At 32.9% G+C, this 18,191-nt stretch overlaps 1 protein-coding gene across 25 annotated transcripts in view; it reads left to right on the top strand.

Annotated features, from left to right (window-relative positions):
* Positions 1-18,191, top strand: part of LOC119638128 (glutamate-gated chloride channel) — a 104,070-nt gene that overhangs the window by 72,493 nt on the left and 13,386 nt on the right. For all 25 annotated transcript variants that reach the window (XM_038034759.1, XM_038034760.1, XM_038034761.1 and 22 more), the window contains 4 exons: positions 6,915-6,984; positions 7,047-7,283; positions 7,418-7,552; positions 16,899-17,051. In XM_038034759.1, the coding sequence (XP_037890687.1) occupies positions 6,915-6,984; positions 7,047-7,283; positions 7,418-7,552; positions 16,899-17,051 (595 nt within the window). The remainder of the gene's footprint in view (positions 1-6,914; positions 6,985-7,046; positions 7,284-7,417; positions 7,553-16,898; positions 17,052-18,191) is intronic.

Raw genomic sequence — 18,191 nt, forward strand, 5'->3', positions numbered from 1 at the left:
TTTTTTTTCATTTCTTTCGTTTTGAGAAAAGCTTTTGGGCATGATTTTACCAATGGGTTAATTGCATGTTTGTTATTCAATGCTTTGTTTTTTGCAAGTCTAGGCATGGATTTTTTTCTTTCCGGCAATTGCTTGTATTTCAATGGAAAATTTAATTCGAAAGTATATTTGAATTACGATCGTGCATTAACGGATCGTCTTGAATTCGTTTTATGTACTTTGCAGCTGTTATTAACTCCTTGCACTCCTACTTATTAAACGCATTACCGAAGGCTAAGGGGTCTGTTTATTTTGTGCAAATGTTTGCAACGCCCAGAAGAAGGCATCAGAGATCCCACAAAGTGTATATATATTCTTGATTAGCGTTAAATTCTAAATCGATGTACGCATGTCCATTTGTGCGTAAGCGTATCTGTCCGTCTGTGTAATGTCTGTTGCAAACCATTGACTTCAAATTTGGCAGAAACATTGGAAGTTCTTATACGGAGGGAGGTATTGAAAATGGGTCAAATCGGTCGAAGGGAACACCTACAAGACAACGTAAACTAAGAATCCATTTGCTTTTTTAAAAGAAATAAAAAATAGATTTTTTTTGATCATTACTCAAACTACAGGCTAGAGCAGAAAATCTACAAAAATGCGATCGTATATGCGCTAGGCAATGCTGCATCTGCCGAAAAGTTAGAAAAGTAGACCAAGTCTACTCAATATAATGCGCAGAAGCAACCCCTATATATTTTCGAAATTTGGAGTGCGCTTAACCATGTCTATCCGACTGCCGAAGTATGTAGTATCTGGAGTAAAAATTCTACCATTCGCCTAAAAATTTGTAAACGAATTTGAAAATGACTGAAATCGATGAGAGGACCCACGTGGCCGTGTAAGAAAAACTGTGAACGTCTTTGCTGTCCGTGTTGTTTGCTTGTCACTTATAGTGCACAATACATACAACATATACATTTCCGCTTTTATTTTATTGAAAATAGAATAACTCAACCACGCCCATCTAATGTTATAGAGTAAGAAAATTTAGTCCTTTTAATTTTTTTATTTTTTTCATTTTTAAGATAACAGTGATGGATATAGAAGATTCGGCCACAACCGAATATAGTTTTTCTACTTTTTGTGATTTCTGTTCGCTGTAGTTAACTTACTCTTTAATTAATTTGCAAAACTGGACATAGTCTCAATAAAAAAAAAAATTAAATTAATCGGAATTTTGAAGTATTTGAAGAAACAAAAAAAAAACATTTAATAATTTTAAATAATGTAGTTCCGAGTCTAGCTCCACGTAGGAGTGAAAAGGATTAATAAAGTACTATTAGGCAGATCTAAGGATTTGTTTATAGAAGTAATGTATCTCTTGATGAATTTTTTTTGGCTTCGAGTTTCATGTGTTTAAGAAAGAAGCTTCGAGAATTTTTGATAAAACAATGGCCTTTGATAACGACAGATCCGCATGAGTAATCTAATAGCGAAGAATCGCATGTACCGCGTCGGTGTTGGCGTGTTCGTATTTCAAGGGCGGTAGATTTTACTTTGGTCTTAGCTATAGTGCGTGCATAGTCGGTAAAAGCACAATGCATACCCTTTGGATAGACATCCTTCAAGAGAGCCTATGCTTTGTAACCACTAACCGTATTCACTCCCATGTCGACTGTGGCTCGGCAACGCATTCCTTCTTCTCTCAACTACTCCTACGTCGAACTAAATTCGACTTTATACAGTTTCAAATTATTAAATATTTTTGTCGGTTGTTGTCGTTGTTGTTTGTATCATATTCCGAATCCTTAAATTCGTAAAACTTGTCATATATTTTTTGCAGATTAATTAAGGAGTTAGAGGTAGGTAAAAACGATTTGTTAAAGTAGAAATTATTTCGCAAAAATTATTTCAGCAAAGCTGTCAGTGTTCTTGCATTTGAAACGTTTGATAGCGTGGTTTATCCCGAACGTCAATGATATTTACAGCATTTTCAAGGAATCAATTTTATCTCTCAAAATAAATGCCTGTGAACACTGGAAGGACAACATCTTTCGTTCGTTGGAAAAATATGAAATAAATAAATTTTGAAAAAAAAAAAGTTTTTCCTTTTAAAGTTTGCACAAATTCGTAATGAAATCCAAATAAAGAGCACTAAACGCAAAACGGCTAAAAAGACTAAAGGAAACAAATATAAGTAAAAACACTACACAACTACACTATGCTACATTTCAGATGCGATGCGAACAGTTTTCAGTTGCGTTCGTCTCCGAGCTAACACGCATTATGTTTGAAAAATTTCGGCTTGTAGGTTGAACAGAAAAAAATAAGACGGACAGACAAGCTTACGTCGATTCTGAATCGACCGGTATAATAAAACGTGGGTCCATCGCCGATCCTTCAAGATACTGCAAATATCAATATTCCTTTTATAGCGCATGCTGTAGGAAATAAAAAGACAAAGACGAATTTATTAGCCTAACGATACGCAGAGAAGCCTTTGGTGACCCTTTCCGTGAACTGTAGACTGTAAGTAGAGAAATTATGGTTCGAATCTTTTATACCCACCACCTTCATCTGAAGCAAGTAAGAAACTTATATTAATTGATGGCGTAGTATTCTCTTTGCTTAAAAAAACCAAAAGAACGAATTTCGAGGTTAAACAATATTGAGTGGACGTGCTTTTTACAAGTATTGGTGTGTTACATCTAGCGTGTATGGGGAAATGTTAATCGTTATATCTCTCCCATTCTATGAGTAATGTCTGAAAAGCGGCTCCTTTTTTGCTTTTGACTAGAGAGATCATCTCAAATAATGTTGTACTGAGGGTGCTTTAAAAGAACTTGCCCGACTCCAAGTAATTGGGAGTCCAAGCCGATATTCGGGGATTGAAATTCCAATGAGATTTGATCATTTATGCGATCGTAGTTACAGCAAGTACTCAATACTCAGTCGGTAAAACGCACAGCACGCTGACTAGGCAACGGACACTTCCTACCTGCTTCTCTTTCCCAACTTATTTCCCCCTGTCCACCATGTTGCACGTATAGGGTGCATCCCTGGGGGATTGGTCACATCAAAGGCCAAAAAAAAAAAAAAAAAATAACAAAACTAATTTGCGAGTTTCTAAGTTTTGAGCCGACAAGTTTTTTTCTTCATCTGGAGACAGCTGTATACGCTAATAGTGGTTTAAAATTTAATTCATAAGACCATTGAAGCTTCTTTCTGGAAGTCTCGACCGCTTTGGTAAGGTGAATATGCCCCAGTTGTCCGATCGTGGGTATAGAAAGAGAGTGAACTAAATATTGATGATTAAGTAAACAAAATTTTTTGTGAAAATTTGATATATTTCCTTTTCCCTATTCAACCCTTTGTCACCTTTGCTTAAGTTGTATGAATAGACTTTGCCTTTGACCTTATAATTGATTTTAATCAATAATTTTTAAAATGTGCCCACTTTCTATTAGCCTTTTTCTTTGAGTTAGGAGAAAACGTCTAAAGACTAAATTGGAGACTTTACTGACTAAGCCTCTCTCCCCTAAACGACTCTTTGCCCTCAATATAATATAACGACTGTTGAGTGTTTTTTCATAGATGTGTGTTGAAAAACTGCGTGCGATGTTTGTGCAAGCCTTGTAACGGCATAAACGTTTTGCTTTAATTTAGAAAACCGTTATGGGAATTCTTGGAAATTTTGCTAACGGATGCTCTATGAGATGATAATCTGTTAACAAAAAATAATCCTTTATGTTTTCAATTAATGCGAATTTATCCGACTGCCAAAATATAATACTTCCGCAAATGGAAAAAAGTTTTTAAGGTTAATTTTTTTTCTTTACTTTTTATTTTTAATATTTTTTTTTTAATTTTATATGAAATGTCGAATGTTTAATGAATTTAATGCATTGGTATTGATATAATCCATAAATGTACAGATATGAATCATTTGTTTGCTTAATCGCTTTTTATAAAAGAAATAATCGCCCTAGGGTGACTTTTTCATACGCACCACCAAAAGCATTTGTAAAAGAAATCGGTCCTATCGGCATAGAAGGCTTCGAATACAACTCCCAAAATACAACTCTGGTAGAAAAATTGTGCAAGACATTTATCCGAATCACTTTTGATATATTTTAGACGGTACGAATGAAAGCACACTTGAAAGTGCTATTATTTCCTATATGAGTTCTTAAGATGTAAAAATCAATCGAATTCATAAAGAAAGGTCAAAAAAGCTGTGAAAAAGTATAGAACGACTTCCAACTTTAAGGAAATTTTTAAACAGGAAGACAGCGAAGAAAGTACCAGGAACTTGTAAGACTGAAAATCTTTCAACGCTCTCGTCTGGAATAGTGCAGGGACGATGTGGCCCACCGATCACCTCTTTACTAACATCAGATAAAGATTTTTCAGACACAGTAGATTTATCAAAAAGCCTAATAACAAAAGAGAGACCACCGATTGTAGCAGGTACGATATGTTTCTGGATCTCTCAGCAGGGCTGCTCTATGTCTCGTATGCCTCTACGGCAGCCGACCCAGTCTTCTAGAAAGTGATTTTCTTAATGCTTTTAAGCATCGCTTCTGTGCTAATGTTACATACCTCGGCAGATCTATCAAGAATTATGCAAATGCGATATAGTTCTCATTGCCCCTACCTAGGTTTCTAGCGACAAATTTTTTTTACTCTAATGAAGAAGTGATGTTAGACGAGATGTTTCTATAACCTAAGAAAAACAAACTGATGTATATACCGATGTATAGCTGCGCAAAACGAATCTGATAACGTTACAAGCTTTCGTGGGTGCTATAAAAAAATTGCTATTGAAATTATGTGTACAGAGAAAAACGCTTATGAAATTTTATTACGAATTATGTGATGAAAACAAAGGTATGCATGTCGGCTTTAAAGCATGGCTCTAAAATGTACATATGGCTAAGTATTTTTTCTTTTTTTTTTTTACAAAGTCAATGCTCTTAGAGGATTTCGAACTGCTTGTGCTTATGATTATGTTTATGCTTCTGCTTGTTTTTGTGCTTGTTCTTATGCTTGTGCTTATGCTTGTGCTTATGCTTTTTGCTTGACATCTTAAAATGGTGTATATCTTTTTGAAATTCTTGAATGCTTTTATTTAGTTTAGGGAACTTGAACCATTCAATTGGGTCCCGCCCTCCCATCAACGCAATCAATAAAATTATTGGAAAAATCAATTTTATAGGTTCAAATATTTTTTCCAATTTTTCAAACATATTTATCAGATTCAAAATCAATCCTTAAACTTCATATATTCATAAATTTTCGTAAATCAAAATTCCATGAAATCATTCCAAAATTAAAAAACAAGAAAACTCTTTGCATTTTAAGGCGATAACAATCGAATAGAAATTGGAGAAATGTCATATAATACATAAAGTTCCACAGAAACGTGCTTTCGATAATTTATACCAGAGATCCTTTTATTCTAGCAATTTTTAAGGGATAACACTATTATAAAAATTTCCAAAACAAACAGAATTAATAGATGCATTGAACATTCTAGGGTATGTGATAAAAAGTTCATTATTCAAAAGGAACTCTTGACTTAAAATATCGACTTTCTCAGAATAGGCTAAGTGAATTAGATTGAATTCTTGCTGGGAAGTTATAGGTTAATGTCCTACCTTTCGATATCTGCAAGAAACTTCTAGGCTAATGTCTAACCTTTGAATACCTGGTGGGGATTTCTAGACTAATGTCTTACCTTTGATTTCCAGCAGCGAATTTCTACGCTTATGTCTTACTTTTAAATTCTCGATGGGTACTTCTAGGTTAAAATCTTACCGTTGAGTTCCTGCCGTGGAATTCTTGTGTTACTTAGGCCAAAATATGTCAATGTCCCGAACTTCATCAGCCTGTGGCTTGAACACAAGAAAACAAGGTAGACGGACGGACAGACAAGCTTAGACCAGACTCCCTTAGATTACAAGTACTTCACGAGAATTTATTAAGTGGTATTTTTTTTGAAAATTATTTTTTTTTCTCAATATCTACCTCATAGCGTAGTAAGATAAGAAGCGCGACTATAAAGTCCGCTTACTTGGGTTCAACCATCAGCACGATAGCTCATGCTTTAATTGTGATTTGTGCGCGGTCCTTTAGCTACAGAACTGCTTGATCGGTAACGACTTAACTCTTACCGAACGGGTAGAGGTACAACACTTAAAAAGTAAAGTGTAACTCTTATCGATCGGATACATACCTTCCAGTCTTCGGTCCGTTATTATCTCCCTTTTGTTGCGTTTTTTTGATCATAGCCGTAATAAATTTGTAGAGGCCATCACCTGACCGATTGGTCATATAACAAAAAAAAAAAAAAAAAAAAAAACGGACAAAACATTCTAAATATATTCATAATAACTTCATCGATTATTAGTTTTCTATACATCTTTTCGTGCAATCCGAAGAAATTTTTCAAAAATACACTTTTTTTTTTTAGGCCGTTAAGACATTGATGTTATCCCTTAAAGAATTTGATTGATGATCGTTCATATATCTCTGGATGATTTTTTTCGTCGGCGTTTTCTGCTGAACTTGAATTTTTGCAAAATTCTAACCTGTTCCGTTATCATAACAATAACAGTAAAAATATTGAGAGTAGACTCTTTTGCTCGCTTTATCTCTATATCTCTATTTCGCTCTCGTTCTCTCTATCTCTCTTTTTCTCATAAATATATATATACATACATGCATACATATATATCCATTTTATTTAATACATGCCCTACATACATACGAATACATTTTCTTATAATTGAAAATCAATTCATTATCAATATTAATCCGATAAATTTTTATGGTTTTTGTTTTTTTTTGTTTTTTTGGCGCGTTTTTAATCCAAAACAATCAATATCAAAAAAAAAAAAAAACTTCTACGAAATCTTATCGAAATGTAGGAGTATAGTGTACAGTTAACTTTCCGTGAACAATGGACAGATGAACGTTTAAAATTCGATGATATACAGGGTAAGTTAAAAAATTTTATGCGGAATATGTGAAGTGAAACAAAAAAAGTTATTGTCTTAAAGGTCGTCTCAAATATTTGACACTGACTGAAGCGAATCGTGTTTGGATGCCGGATCTGTTCTTTTCGAATGAGAAAGAGGGTCACTTTCATAACATCATTATGCCTAATGTTTATATACGCATTTTTCCCAATGGCTCGGTTCTTTATAGTATTCGTATATCATTAACATTGGCTTGTCCCATGAATTTGAAATTATATCCTTTGGATCGTCAGATTTGTTCATTACGTATGGCCAGTTGTAAGTATATTTATTGATTTGAAGTGAAATATATGTTCAAAGGGAAAAATCAAAGTTAATTTAATTAATAAAATTTAAAAAAAAATTTTTTTTTTATTATTCACATTTGTTTTGCTTTTTTTTCGCCCTCTTAGACGGTTGGACAACAAACGATTTGGTCTTCCTTTGGAAAGAAGGTGATCCAGTGCAAGTGGTTAAAAATTTACACCTACCTCGCTTCACATTGGAAAAATTCTTGACTGATTATTGCAACAGTAAAACTAATACGGGTATGACTTTATTTGTCTCGTTATTGTCACTCTGTAATCAAAAATGTTATATTTATGTGTTTAAGAGATCCGTTGGAAGTAAGTTGGTTTCCATGATAATTTTTTTCATTTTTGTCTTTTATTTGTCATTTTGATTTTTATTTATACCCATCATAGGAAAAATAAACTTTAATAACGCAATAGAACATATATATATCGTACATATATATCCTTGTTCTGCAAGAATAGTTCGTGCTTCCGTCCGCCTTTGTGTTGAAATTTATAAATTCTTAAGGATTGAAGAGCGTCGAAGAGCTTGCCGTGTTTTGCTTAGCAAAAGTGCCGCTTTTTTTTTTTAGCCCTGCATGTCTGCCCGGCTTTATCTATGTATATGTGAAGTATCTCAAAGTATTGAGTAGGCTTTAGATATAGATATTCTCGATTGGCATGAGCAATCGAGATAAGTCCAGCCATTTTCGTCCGTCTGTCTGTATGCACAAATCCACGATCACAACTTCAACGACAATTTGGAAAGCATTATAAACCATCAAATCGTAGCTACGGTAAAGTATACGTTTTTTTGATCGATGTGAGTACCGGTTTGATTTGGCTATGTTTTTCTGTCTGTCTTTACGTTGAAAACGCGATTATAGTTTCAACTACAAATGCAAAGTGTTGTAAATCACCAAAAAGTCCTCGAAGATACAGCCAAGCAAAGACACTTTTCAAGGCGAAACTACTGAATTATTGTAGCCATGTTGGTCCGTCTGTCCATATGTTAAAAAGCATTGTAAATCATCAAATATGTTCCGAAGTTTGCAGTAAAGTTTTTCTCAGCGAAATTATCAGATCGGTTATGTACGTCTGTCCGTCTATACTTACATATGCACATGTGAGGCATTATAAAGCACCATATAAGCCTTGAAGCTATATTAAAGTATACGTATTTTAGATTGGCGTGAATACCGGCTTAATTTCGCCACTTTTGTCCGTCTATCTGTATGCTAAAAGCGTGTTCGCAACTTTAACTATTTATATAAAGCATTATAAACCATCGATTATGACTTGAAAACACGGTGACGTCTTGATTACTTTGAGTACTGGACTTTTTACGAAATACCAAGCTTTATAAAGTATCGAATAGTCCTCGTAGATACTGTAAAGCATACGCATTTTTGGTCGCCGCAAGTACCGGATTCGTTTAGCTAGTTTGGTGTCTGTAAGCTAAAGCGAAATTACAACTTTAGCTACATTTATAAACCAACGTAAAATTCGAAATGAACTTCGAAAATATCATAAAGTGTATGTATTTTTGGGAGTTAGCAATGTATGTGTGCTAAAGATCCGATTACAATTGCAACAACAAATGTAAAGAATTAGAAAGCATCGCAAAGGCTTGGAAGATACCGTAAAGTGTAAGTATTTTTGATCAGCTTAACTGCCGGTATGCTTTAGCGATGTTTGTTTGTCCGTTCATATGACAAAAACTAAACTATAATTTCATTGAAAAATTTTTCTAATACACTGAAACACTCATCAGAGGAGATGCAATATTTTTGAATAACGCTACCGTTTAAAAAGAAATACGTCTCGCTAATAAGAAATTGCTCAGATTACGAAGAATACCTGATTACCTTAATGTAAAGGAAATGCGGAATCTATATATGTATTGGAATAAACTCCTTTTGAAATTCCTTCCTAAAGCTCTTTTCAAATCAGCAAAGAGGCACATCCTTAGGTACCAAAAATTTGGTCTTTGGATCTTTTAAAGATTGTATACTCCTAATGAACATGAAGAGCGAAGTCTCTTTCGTAAGAAAGTAAACTTCTCAAACTGCCTATCGGACATAACTTATAACGATTCAGACATGTCTATCGATCGAAGCCTGTGTTTGCTGAACTCACGGCTACTCACTCATTCACAAATTAAACTCGAAAATCTGACAAGTGGCTCTTTGCAACGCCTCAAAATTATCAAAAAACTGACGTCTTTCACTCTTTCTTTAAATATAGAGTTTCGAAACCCTAGAGCTCTATTGTGGGCTTTGCTTTTCTTTTAACTAAATTTGTGCATCGGACGCCAACGCTAGATACAAATTGAAGGGCCTTTAATTTGTACAATTATTTATACAGGGTGACTAACAAAACGATTCAAAATACGTCTTAAAATAAAATCGACAGATCAAGTAAAAAAAAAAAAATTCAGGCTGTCACTTATCGTACACAAGCTACAACTAACTAGTGATGGGTATAGAAGAAATTCGACCTAAGCTGAGTATAATACCTTTTTTGATTTATTATACGCATCGCCGAAGGATGAGGGGTATATTCATTTGGCAAAACGTTTGCAACGCCCAGAAAGAAGGAAGCATCGGAAATTCCATAAATCTTGATTAGCATCAAATCCTAAAACGATTTAAGCATGTTCGTCTGTCCGTCTGTGGAAAGTCTGTTGTAAACCTTTTTCCTGGCCGCAAAAATAAAGCTAACAACTTAAAATTTGGCGGAAACAATGAAAGCTCTTGTACGCAGGATTGTGTTGAAAATGAGTCATTTCGGTCGAAGGACACGCCCACCGTATCATGTAAACTGAGAAGACCTCCATTTTTCCAAAAAATTGTTTTTTTTTTCTTACTCATAAACTGAGGCAAATAAACGTACAAAAATTCGAACGTATATACATGTTATCAAAATTTATTGTTTTTTCAATATCTCAATATCACAACCACCATAAAGTATTTAAATTCTTAGTCAGCCTTAAATTTGGAAAACATGTCTCTCTGTTCCTCTGTCCAATTGGCCTGTTTGCGCAACGGTGTAATATTTGTGGTAAACATTCTCTAGTGAGCGAAAATGATTTTATCGCCTACAAATTTCCACAAGATTTTTGAATTGACCTAAACTTTTCCGAGGACACGCCTACGACGCTCACTTCGCCTAGGCAAGAAAGATTTTTATTTTGAAAATGGGAAAAGTCGATCGTGTTCTCCTCATATTACAGAGCATGAAAATTTTGTTCTTCTACTTCTCTTGTCTGTGCTAGGTTATCGGTGATGGGTATAAAAGATTCGGTCACGAGCGAATTTAATTTTCTTACTTGTTTTTATTTGTGATTATTTTATGGTTTACCCTCCGAATTTTATTCTGAATGGTAATTATTGAATTATAATCTGTCACGAGATTACATCATTTCATTCGATTATATTTAATTGTTCTTCTTCTTTTTTTTTGCCTTCAGTATCCATTATATATATGAGAATGTGAATTGTCTTCCTTTAGTTTTTAATATGTTTTTTCAATATTTCTTTGATGTTAATTGAAATTAATCTGAATTTTGTGATTACTTTGCTTGTTTTCAATTTAGAATCAACCTCACACACCTATGCCACAAATTCATAAAAGAAATATCTTTTTTTTTATACACATATACATCAATGTGATGAGAACTACTTCCTGTATTCGGCCATTTCACATAGATTATTAAAATGATAATAAAGAATATAACAAAACAAATAAAATTCGAACCCTTTCTGATTCGGCTAAAAGATACATAAGTACACAAGCACACAAGTAATAACTCCAACACTAATCTAATAATATACCCCGAAAAGAAAAAGTTGTTTGTTAAAATAATAATATTCATAATAATATCTCATAAATAGCATTAAACCATATGTAGCGCATTAAGTAAAATACATACATACTTGTATTTAAAAACCCGTAAAATAATGCATATCTGTAGAAAATATTTCTTCGAGTTTTTTGATTTTATTTTCTTATCAAATTAGGGTACGCACTTAAGGAATCCAATAACTAATTCAACTAAATGATATAACTTTCAAATAATAAAGCAGACAGTAATGAGCAAAAAAGATGTGTATGTTGATGTTATATTTCTAGTTAGATGCAATTCGTTAATTAAAGTGTTATAGGAAACCTTTCTAATGGTAGGACGACTTGAGAACTTAATAGGGTATGAATTTTTTTGTGCAAGCTTGATGTTAGAGTTGTGTAGATTGAAGAGCTTAGTTACTTCAAGAGAACTTGCATTATATACTATATGTGAGTGAATTAGTAACCTTAAGTCGGTTTTCGGATAAGGAAACCAGTGGAGGGAGGAAGAAACGTCCACAAAGGACTACGCTTTCCAACATTAAATATCCTACACTGCTTCTTTTCATGCAGTTATTAATGTAACGACTTTTGAAAATAAGGTTTCATATGGGAAATGGCCAAAAAAGTAGTCTAATCCGGACTATTTTTAGCAGCACTTATCCTCAGGCCAAAACAAGCGAGTGTAGCAAATTTCATCAAAATATGACAAATATTGAGGCCTGTAGGTTAAATACAAAAAAAAAACATGGCGGACAGACGGGCAGACAGAAGATAAAATATAAAGTGGGTCTATCGCAAGTCCTTCTGGGTATTGTTCACATCCGTACAAATTTAAGGCAACTTTGCAGCACAAGTAGTGTGTGGTATAAAAAGAGGGCAGATAAACAAATTAGAAGCTTGACCATAAGATAGGAGTCACTACACAGTTGATCACGCGTCCAGATTGGCTCAAGTAGTAATAGAAAAGCAGACGGTCGACGATTTGTTAATATTCACGATAAAACAGTATATCCATGCCGCTCCTATATGTGTGGGCAAAAGTTAATTGGGTATAGCATACACTCCAGCGAAACAAAACTATTACTAAGGAACTCTAAAAACAGCAACCAACACTATTGAAAATAGGATTCAATATGTCAGAAGTTATGATATCCTGATTACTCAATCCGAATGGTGAGATAGATTCTTGATAGGTTAATTTAACGAATTTTATAGTCCGCACCACTTACGGTATAGGGTTTATCGAGTTTGTACGGGCGCATGTAATAACCAGAAGGGCTTGAGGTTGACCCATCCATTATTATATCGATCGATTCAGAATCATTTTCTGAAAGTTTCAGTTTTCGTAGGAACACTCAGGTTGTACGAGAGAGCGTTCCAAAAATAGCTCCGCCTGAACCAAATTTTTCCAACCAATTTAGAATGTTCAGGTATTATTATGGACCGAATTTTATCGACAAATATTGAAACTTGCAACATTTTCCACATAATGGCTTTTTCAAATAGGTCTCGTCTATTTAAAGAAATGGACCGATCCAAGCAATTCTCAACAGCATTCGTCCTTGGATCAAAGCACGTCAGTGTGCCAGACTTTATCAAAATATCTGAAAAATTGCGACGTGTAGCTTGAAAACAAATTTACAAATAAGCAGACGTAAAATGGACAGAGGGACGGACAGGCTTGTCTATCTCAACCTCTTCTGCATGTTACATATGTTTGCACAAATTTAATATACCCTTTATCACAAATAATTGCCAAAAATAAAACACCGAAATCCCTTTTCTAATGGTTTAGCTATCAATGCAGCTTGCGGTTGACGGAAAGATTAACAACAATTCGCAGAATATTGCAGAACAGTTGCAGAGATTATCAGGAAAATGTCACAACGATATTTGTGTGTTGGTAATTTTTTTAAGGGTATGCAAGCACAGCATATATAAGCAAAGAACTTGCTGAAGGCAAAATCAATTGGTTGCATAGAGTTGAATCGTAGTATCCAAATGAACAATACCAGGAAAAGCATTGTAAATATAAATTCCTGTAAATAAGTTTTTCCTTTTTTTTTTATAATTGTGGTTGGCTAAAATGAAGCCACAAAAGGCCACATGGGATCTTAAAGGTTACAATTTCGGCTTATTATACTTAAAATTGATACACTAATGGATAAAACGTGTACCACAACAATAAAGGGAAAAGACCTATAAATCTATACCACAACGATAAAGGGAAAAATTAATAGAGAGACTAATCAAACTCAAATATGCCAACCAAGCTTAAAGTAGAGTAGCTGTACTTCTTTGCATTAAAATCATAGATCCTCGAAGCCTACCTAAGTGGATTTAAGAGAGGGACATAGTATCCATTATATAGCATCACATATTATTGTCAGATGACAACTCCTTTAGATTAGTTCCCGAGAAGTTTTCTTTCAAAAATTTAAGAGAATTTGTAATACGACTCTTTACAGTATTTAAATGTGACCCACAAGGGCGCGTAAGGCACATAGTTCAGGTAATCTAACGGACTAATAGCATCTTGATGCCTTTACCGGAACATTAAAGTCAATCTCCTTTAGAAATCTATCTTCCCTTCTATAAGTTTGTTCAGGAAACAAACTCTCAGCACTAACCTGCTTTTCGCTAGAGACGGTATGCGAATTACAGGCAGCTCATTTTCCTATGCAGAGAGCCATGCGTCTTCAAGATTGTGCAACGCGAAAAGTGATTCAAGCTTTTTAGAATAGCAACACTGATTAGAAGATAAAACTACTGCGTCATTTTCTAAACATGATCTCACCAGTGATATATAAAAGCCTTTGGTCATATAAGGCTCGTCAAATTTTTTAGAGCATCGCTTATTAAAACCTAGAGGGGCCATTGCTTTCTTAAAGGACATTTTGGCATCAAATATTACACCAGGGCAGTAAATATGTGACACTGTCTTCAATGTCTGATCGTAAATGAAATACATTTACAAGAGTTCTCGAGAAGTGCAAACCTTTGCATTTAGCTAAGTTAAGAATGTTGAAGTAAACCTCACACCATTTCATGTGTAAAAGAAAATTGGACCTAAGAATGTTAAACTTATCATTCGCACAATGAATCTCTAATCTCACAAATGGCAGTTAACGTTACAACACTTAATGTTACAAGATTATTATACATGCAGTTATTCCAATATTATGCATTTTTTATAATTATATTTCTTCACTATTTCGCAACTCGTAATTCGGCGAAGGGGTGAAGGTTAAATGTTTCGCAACGAAACAACTTTCAAATCTTGGTCAAATATTTTCACGTCGATGAATTGTTAAAGCTGACAGTTTGGCATTAAGAAGCGTTACATAGTCAAGTAAAAGTTTGGGTACGCATCACTAAATGACTTTAAAAAATCGAATCCTTTTGTTACATACGTTTTAACATTAACCAGTTAGCTGTTTCGACTTCTTCGAAAAAAAGTATCTAAAAAGAATCGCAAAAATTTAGCAATGACTATAGTTCTTAAGCACAGAGTATGTGTACTGTGAAATTAACTTGTAATTGAATTTTATTTTTACACCCATCACCGAAAAATGATAGTACACTCATTTTATCCTAATGTTCGCACAATCAAAAAGAAAGCTTCAGAGACATTTCAAACAATGCACGTACAATCTTGATCAGCGTGAAATACTGAATCGCTTAAATCATGTCTGTCTGTCTGTACTGATTGTGTTGTTGACGCTGTCCTTGCAAAAATGAAGACATCGATTTCAAACTAAGTAAAACTACCGGAAGTTTTTGAACGAAAGTTTGTATTGAAAATGGGCCAAGTTGGTCAGAGCATACGCTTGCAGTAAAGCATAAGTTGAAGGGAAAACCGTTGCGGCTTTGTGAATTTTTGCTCATTATTCACAAATTATGAAAGACAGATGCCTGAAATTTTCTCTATTTACTTTGCGAAAGACTCTACTATTTATGTGTAAAAATGGAAAAAATCGGCCATGCTGACTTAGCCAATATTAGCTTCAATAATCCACACCTTTGTGTATCATGAACTTTCATATTTGAATGTAAATAATACCGGAAAATGTTTCCCGATTCGATTAGAGTTGAGTCAGGATTATCTCCCCGAATTACTGTTATTTCGATATGGCTTCGAAATATTAAAATATTTTGAAGGTTATGACTTTTACTCTTATTATTATCAAAATTTTGTGCTTCTTTCATTACGAGTATACTCGTCGAAAACAATTAACTGGTTAATATTCAAATTAAGGTTTAATTTAATATTAGTTGTCATTAAGATTACACACGATATGCATGAAATTTTAGTTATCTAAACACATAATTGAAGATCTGCTTCTTTTACATATAATGCTATAATAATAACTTATATATACTTAGTTCTGTATTTATTTATTTAATTAAATTAAATTTAAAAAAAAAAAAAAAATTATCATTTTTTTCTTTTTGTTTATATAAAAAATTCATTTACACATTACAAGCTTAATTCTGCAAATATCTTTCCTTCTCTCTCTCTCTATATATATATATATATACATGCCATTAAAAACTTTCCGTTACATATGCTACGTTAAATGTTTCTAATAATTTACACGAATTGCAAAAATTTTAACAAGAATTTTATTTTTCAGATTTTCAAAAATAGAATAAAAACGATAAAAACCCATTTATATATGTACATGTATATATGCATATGTATATATATATATATATATATATATATATTTATATTTATATATGTTTTGTATATAAGTACGAATATGGATACTTGTATATGTATATATGTAAATGTGTATATGAGTACATTTTTTTGTATATATGGACATATATATATGGTTACTTGTACGCAAATTTATATGTGTTCATGCATATATCTATATACACATATCTATAGATGTATACATGTATATGTTACATACAGAAATATTTGAGAAGTGTAAATGTTTACAACTCACTCATCATACACACATCACAATGCAATGCAATGATAACAAATTAATTCAAACAGTTACTAACGGTAATTGCAGTTATTTGCCAGATGCATTGATGAGATAAATTCGCCACAAAACTATCAAAAAAAAAAAAAAAAGGACAAATCTGTCATTTTTGTATGTCCTTTTTTTGTCCCGTTCGATTTCAACTTCAACCAACAAAAAAAAGGAAAACAAACAAGAAATTGAATAAATGAACAAAGCTATAAAATATGAGAATGTGTTAGTAAAAGATGGAAAAAAATATTTAATATTTAAATAACAATAACAAAAAGAGCAACAACAACAACAACTTTGTCTTGAAGAGTATGGAACGCAATAGCAACAATTTAACGGAAATGAAATCGAATACGTCTTCGCTCGTACGTTTATTCATTTCCGTTAATATTGTTGTGCAACAAATTCATGCCAAAAAAAAGCAATTAACCCTTGAAATGAATGATTCTACTTGCCTATGACGAAATTTTCAGTTACATAAGTTTTTATATATACTTACATTTGGTTTCGTTTTACTTTATGGTTTTTTTTTTTTCATTTGTTTTACTTTACTTAAAACGTTTATTTTATTTATTTATTTTTTTTCCTTTTTTATTCAAGAGAGTTTCATTTATTTTCTTTGTGTTGTTATTTTTCTTTTATTCAATTTATTTGGTTTTCTTTTCAACTCGTGTCCAAGGTTGAAAACATACTCGAGTCCTGTTTTATCTTTCATTTTATTTTTGTTATATTTTTTTTAACCTTATATATACTCATAGGTGAATACAGTTGCCTCAAAGTCGATCTACTGTTCAAGCGAGAATTCTCATATTACTTAATCCAAATTTATATTCCATGCTGTATGTTGGTCATTGTCTCATGGGTGTCATTCTGGCTTGATCAAGGTGCTGTACCAGCTCGCGTTTCACTGGGTAAGTTACAACGATGATAAAAGTCTAGATCATCATTAATAGACAGCACTCTAGGCAAACAATAATGTTGCATATATTGAATGCAATTAGGCAAAAACATTCATACATTTATACACAACGCGCTCATTATACATTATATTGAAGATCTGTCTCAAAAAAAAAGCTTTCTTTATACTTACATAAGAACTTATGATATAGAAGCTAAGTTAAAATAAGTGAATGGTGTTAATAAAGAAAGCATTCACAGAAACAAGTTAACGAAGAAGACGAACATTACAAGACTTATGGAGCACACGTCACTAAAAAACAATTTTCTTGTTTAACACTAGAGTAAGCAAATAGTGTTAATAATATAAAGTTCAGCGTAAATTATCCTACGAAAATAAAATGTTCTCATGAATTAATACAGGGATCAACAGGAATGACTTCACGAAGAAGAAGCCCATTCCATTGTTTATGGAGTATATATAATTAAAAAAGATGTTTGTTATTTAACACTACAGTAAGTAAAGAGTGTTAATAATGAAATGTTCATCGTAAATTATTCAAGAAGAAGAAGTAATCTTTCCAAAAATTTATAAAATAACAATGAAAAGAATATTATACTTCCCGTTTTTAATACTAAATAAATAAACAGTGTCGACAAAGAGAAGATCAACTTAAATGGAAGTAAATATAATTGGATTATATTTTCCATCTTTGACACTAAAGTAAGTAAATAGTGTTAATAAATAAAAGCTCTCAATTGTGAAAGATTCCCCCCAAAAATTGATGGAGTAAAACTACACAACAAACCAAGATATTTTTCTTTTTAACACTAGAGTAAGCAAAACAGTGTTAACGCCCCAAAATCAGCAAATATTGCTTAAAGAAAAAGAACTCTATGCAATCGAGTATATATTAGAGAAAAACCTTTTCCATTTTTAATATTACAGTAAGTAAATAGTGTTAGCATAGCGAACATCAGAAAAAACTACTCAACTGTAAAAGAAATCTTATTAAGAGTTTATGGCGTAAAAGTAAGAGATGAACATATTTTCAATTTCAACTTTACAGTAAGTACGCAGTGTTAATGCGAAGAAAATCAGCGCAAATGATTCAAGAAAGAACAATTCTTTTTAAAAGTTAATGGATTAAAAA

The sequence above is a fragment of the Glossina fuscipes genome, unplaced genomic scaffold (assembly GCF_014805625.2).
Source record: "Glossina fuscipes isolate IAEA_lab_2018 unplaced genomic scaffold, Yale_Gfus_2 73, whole genome shotgun sequence".
NCBI classification, from domain to species: Eukaryota; Metazoa; Arthropoda; class Insecta; order Diptera; family Glossinidae; genus Glossina; species Glossina fuscipes.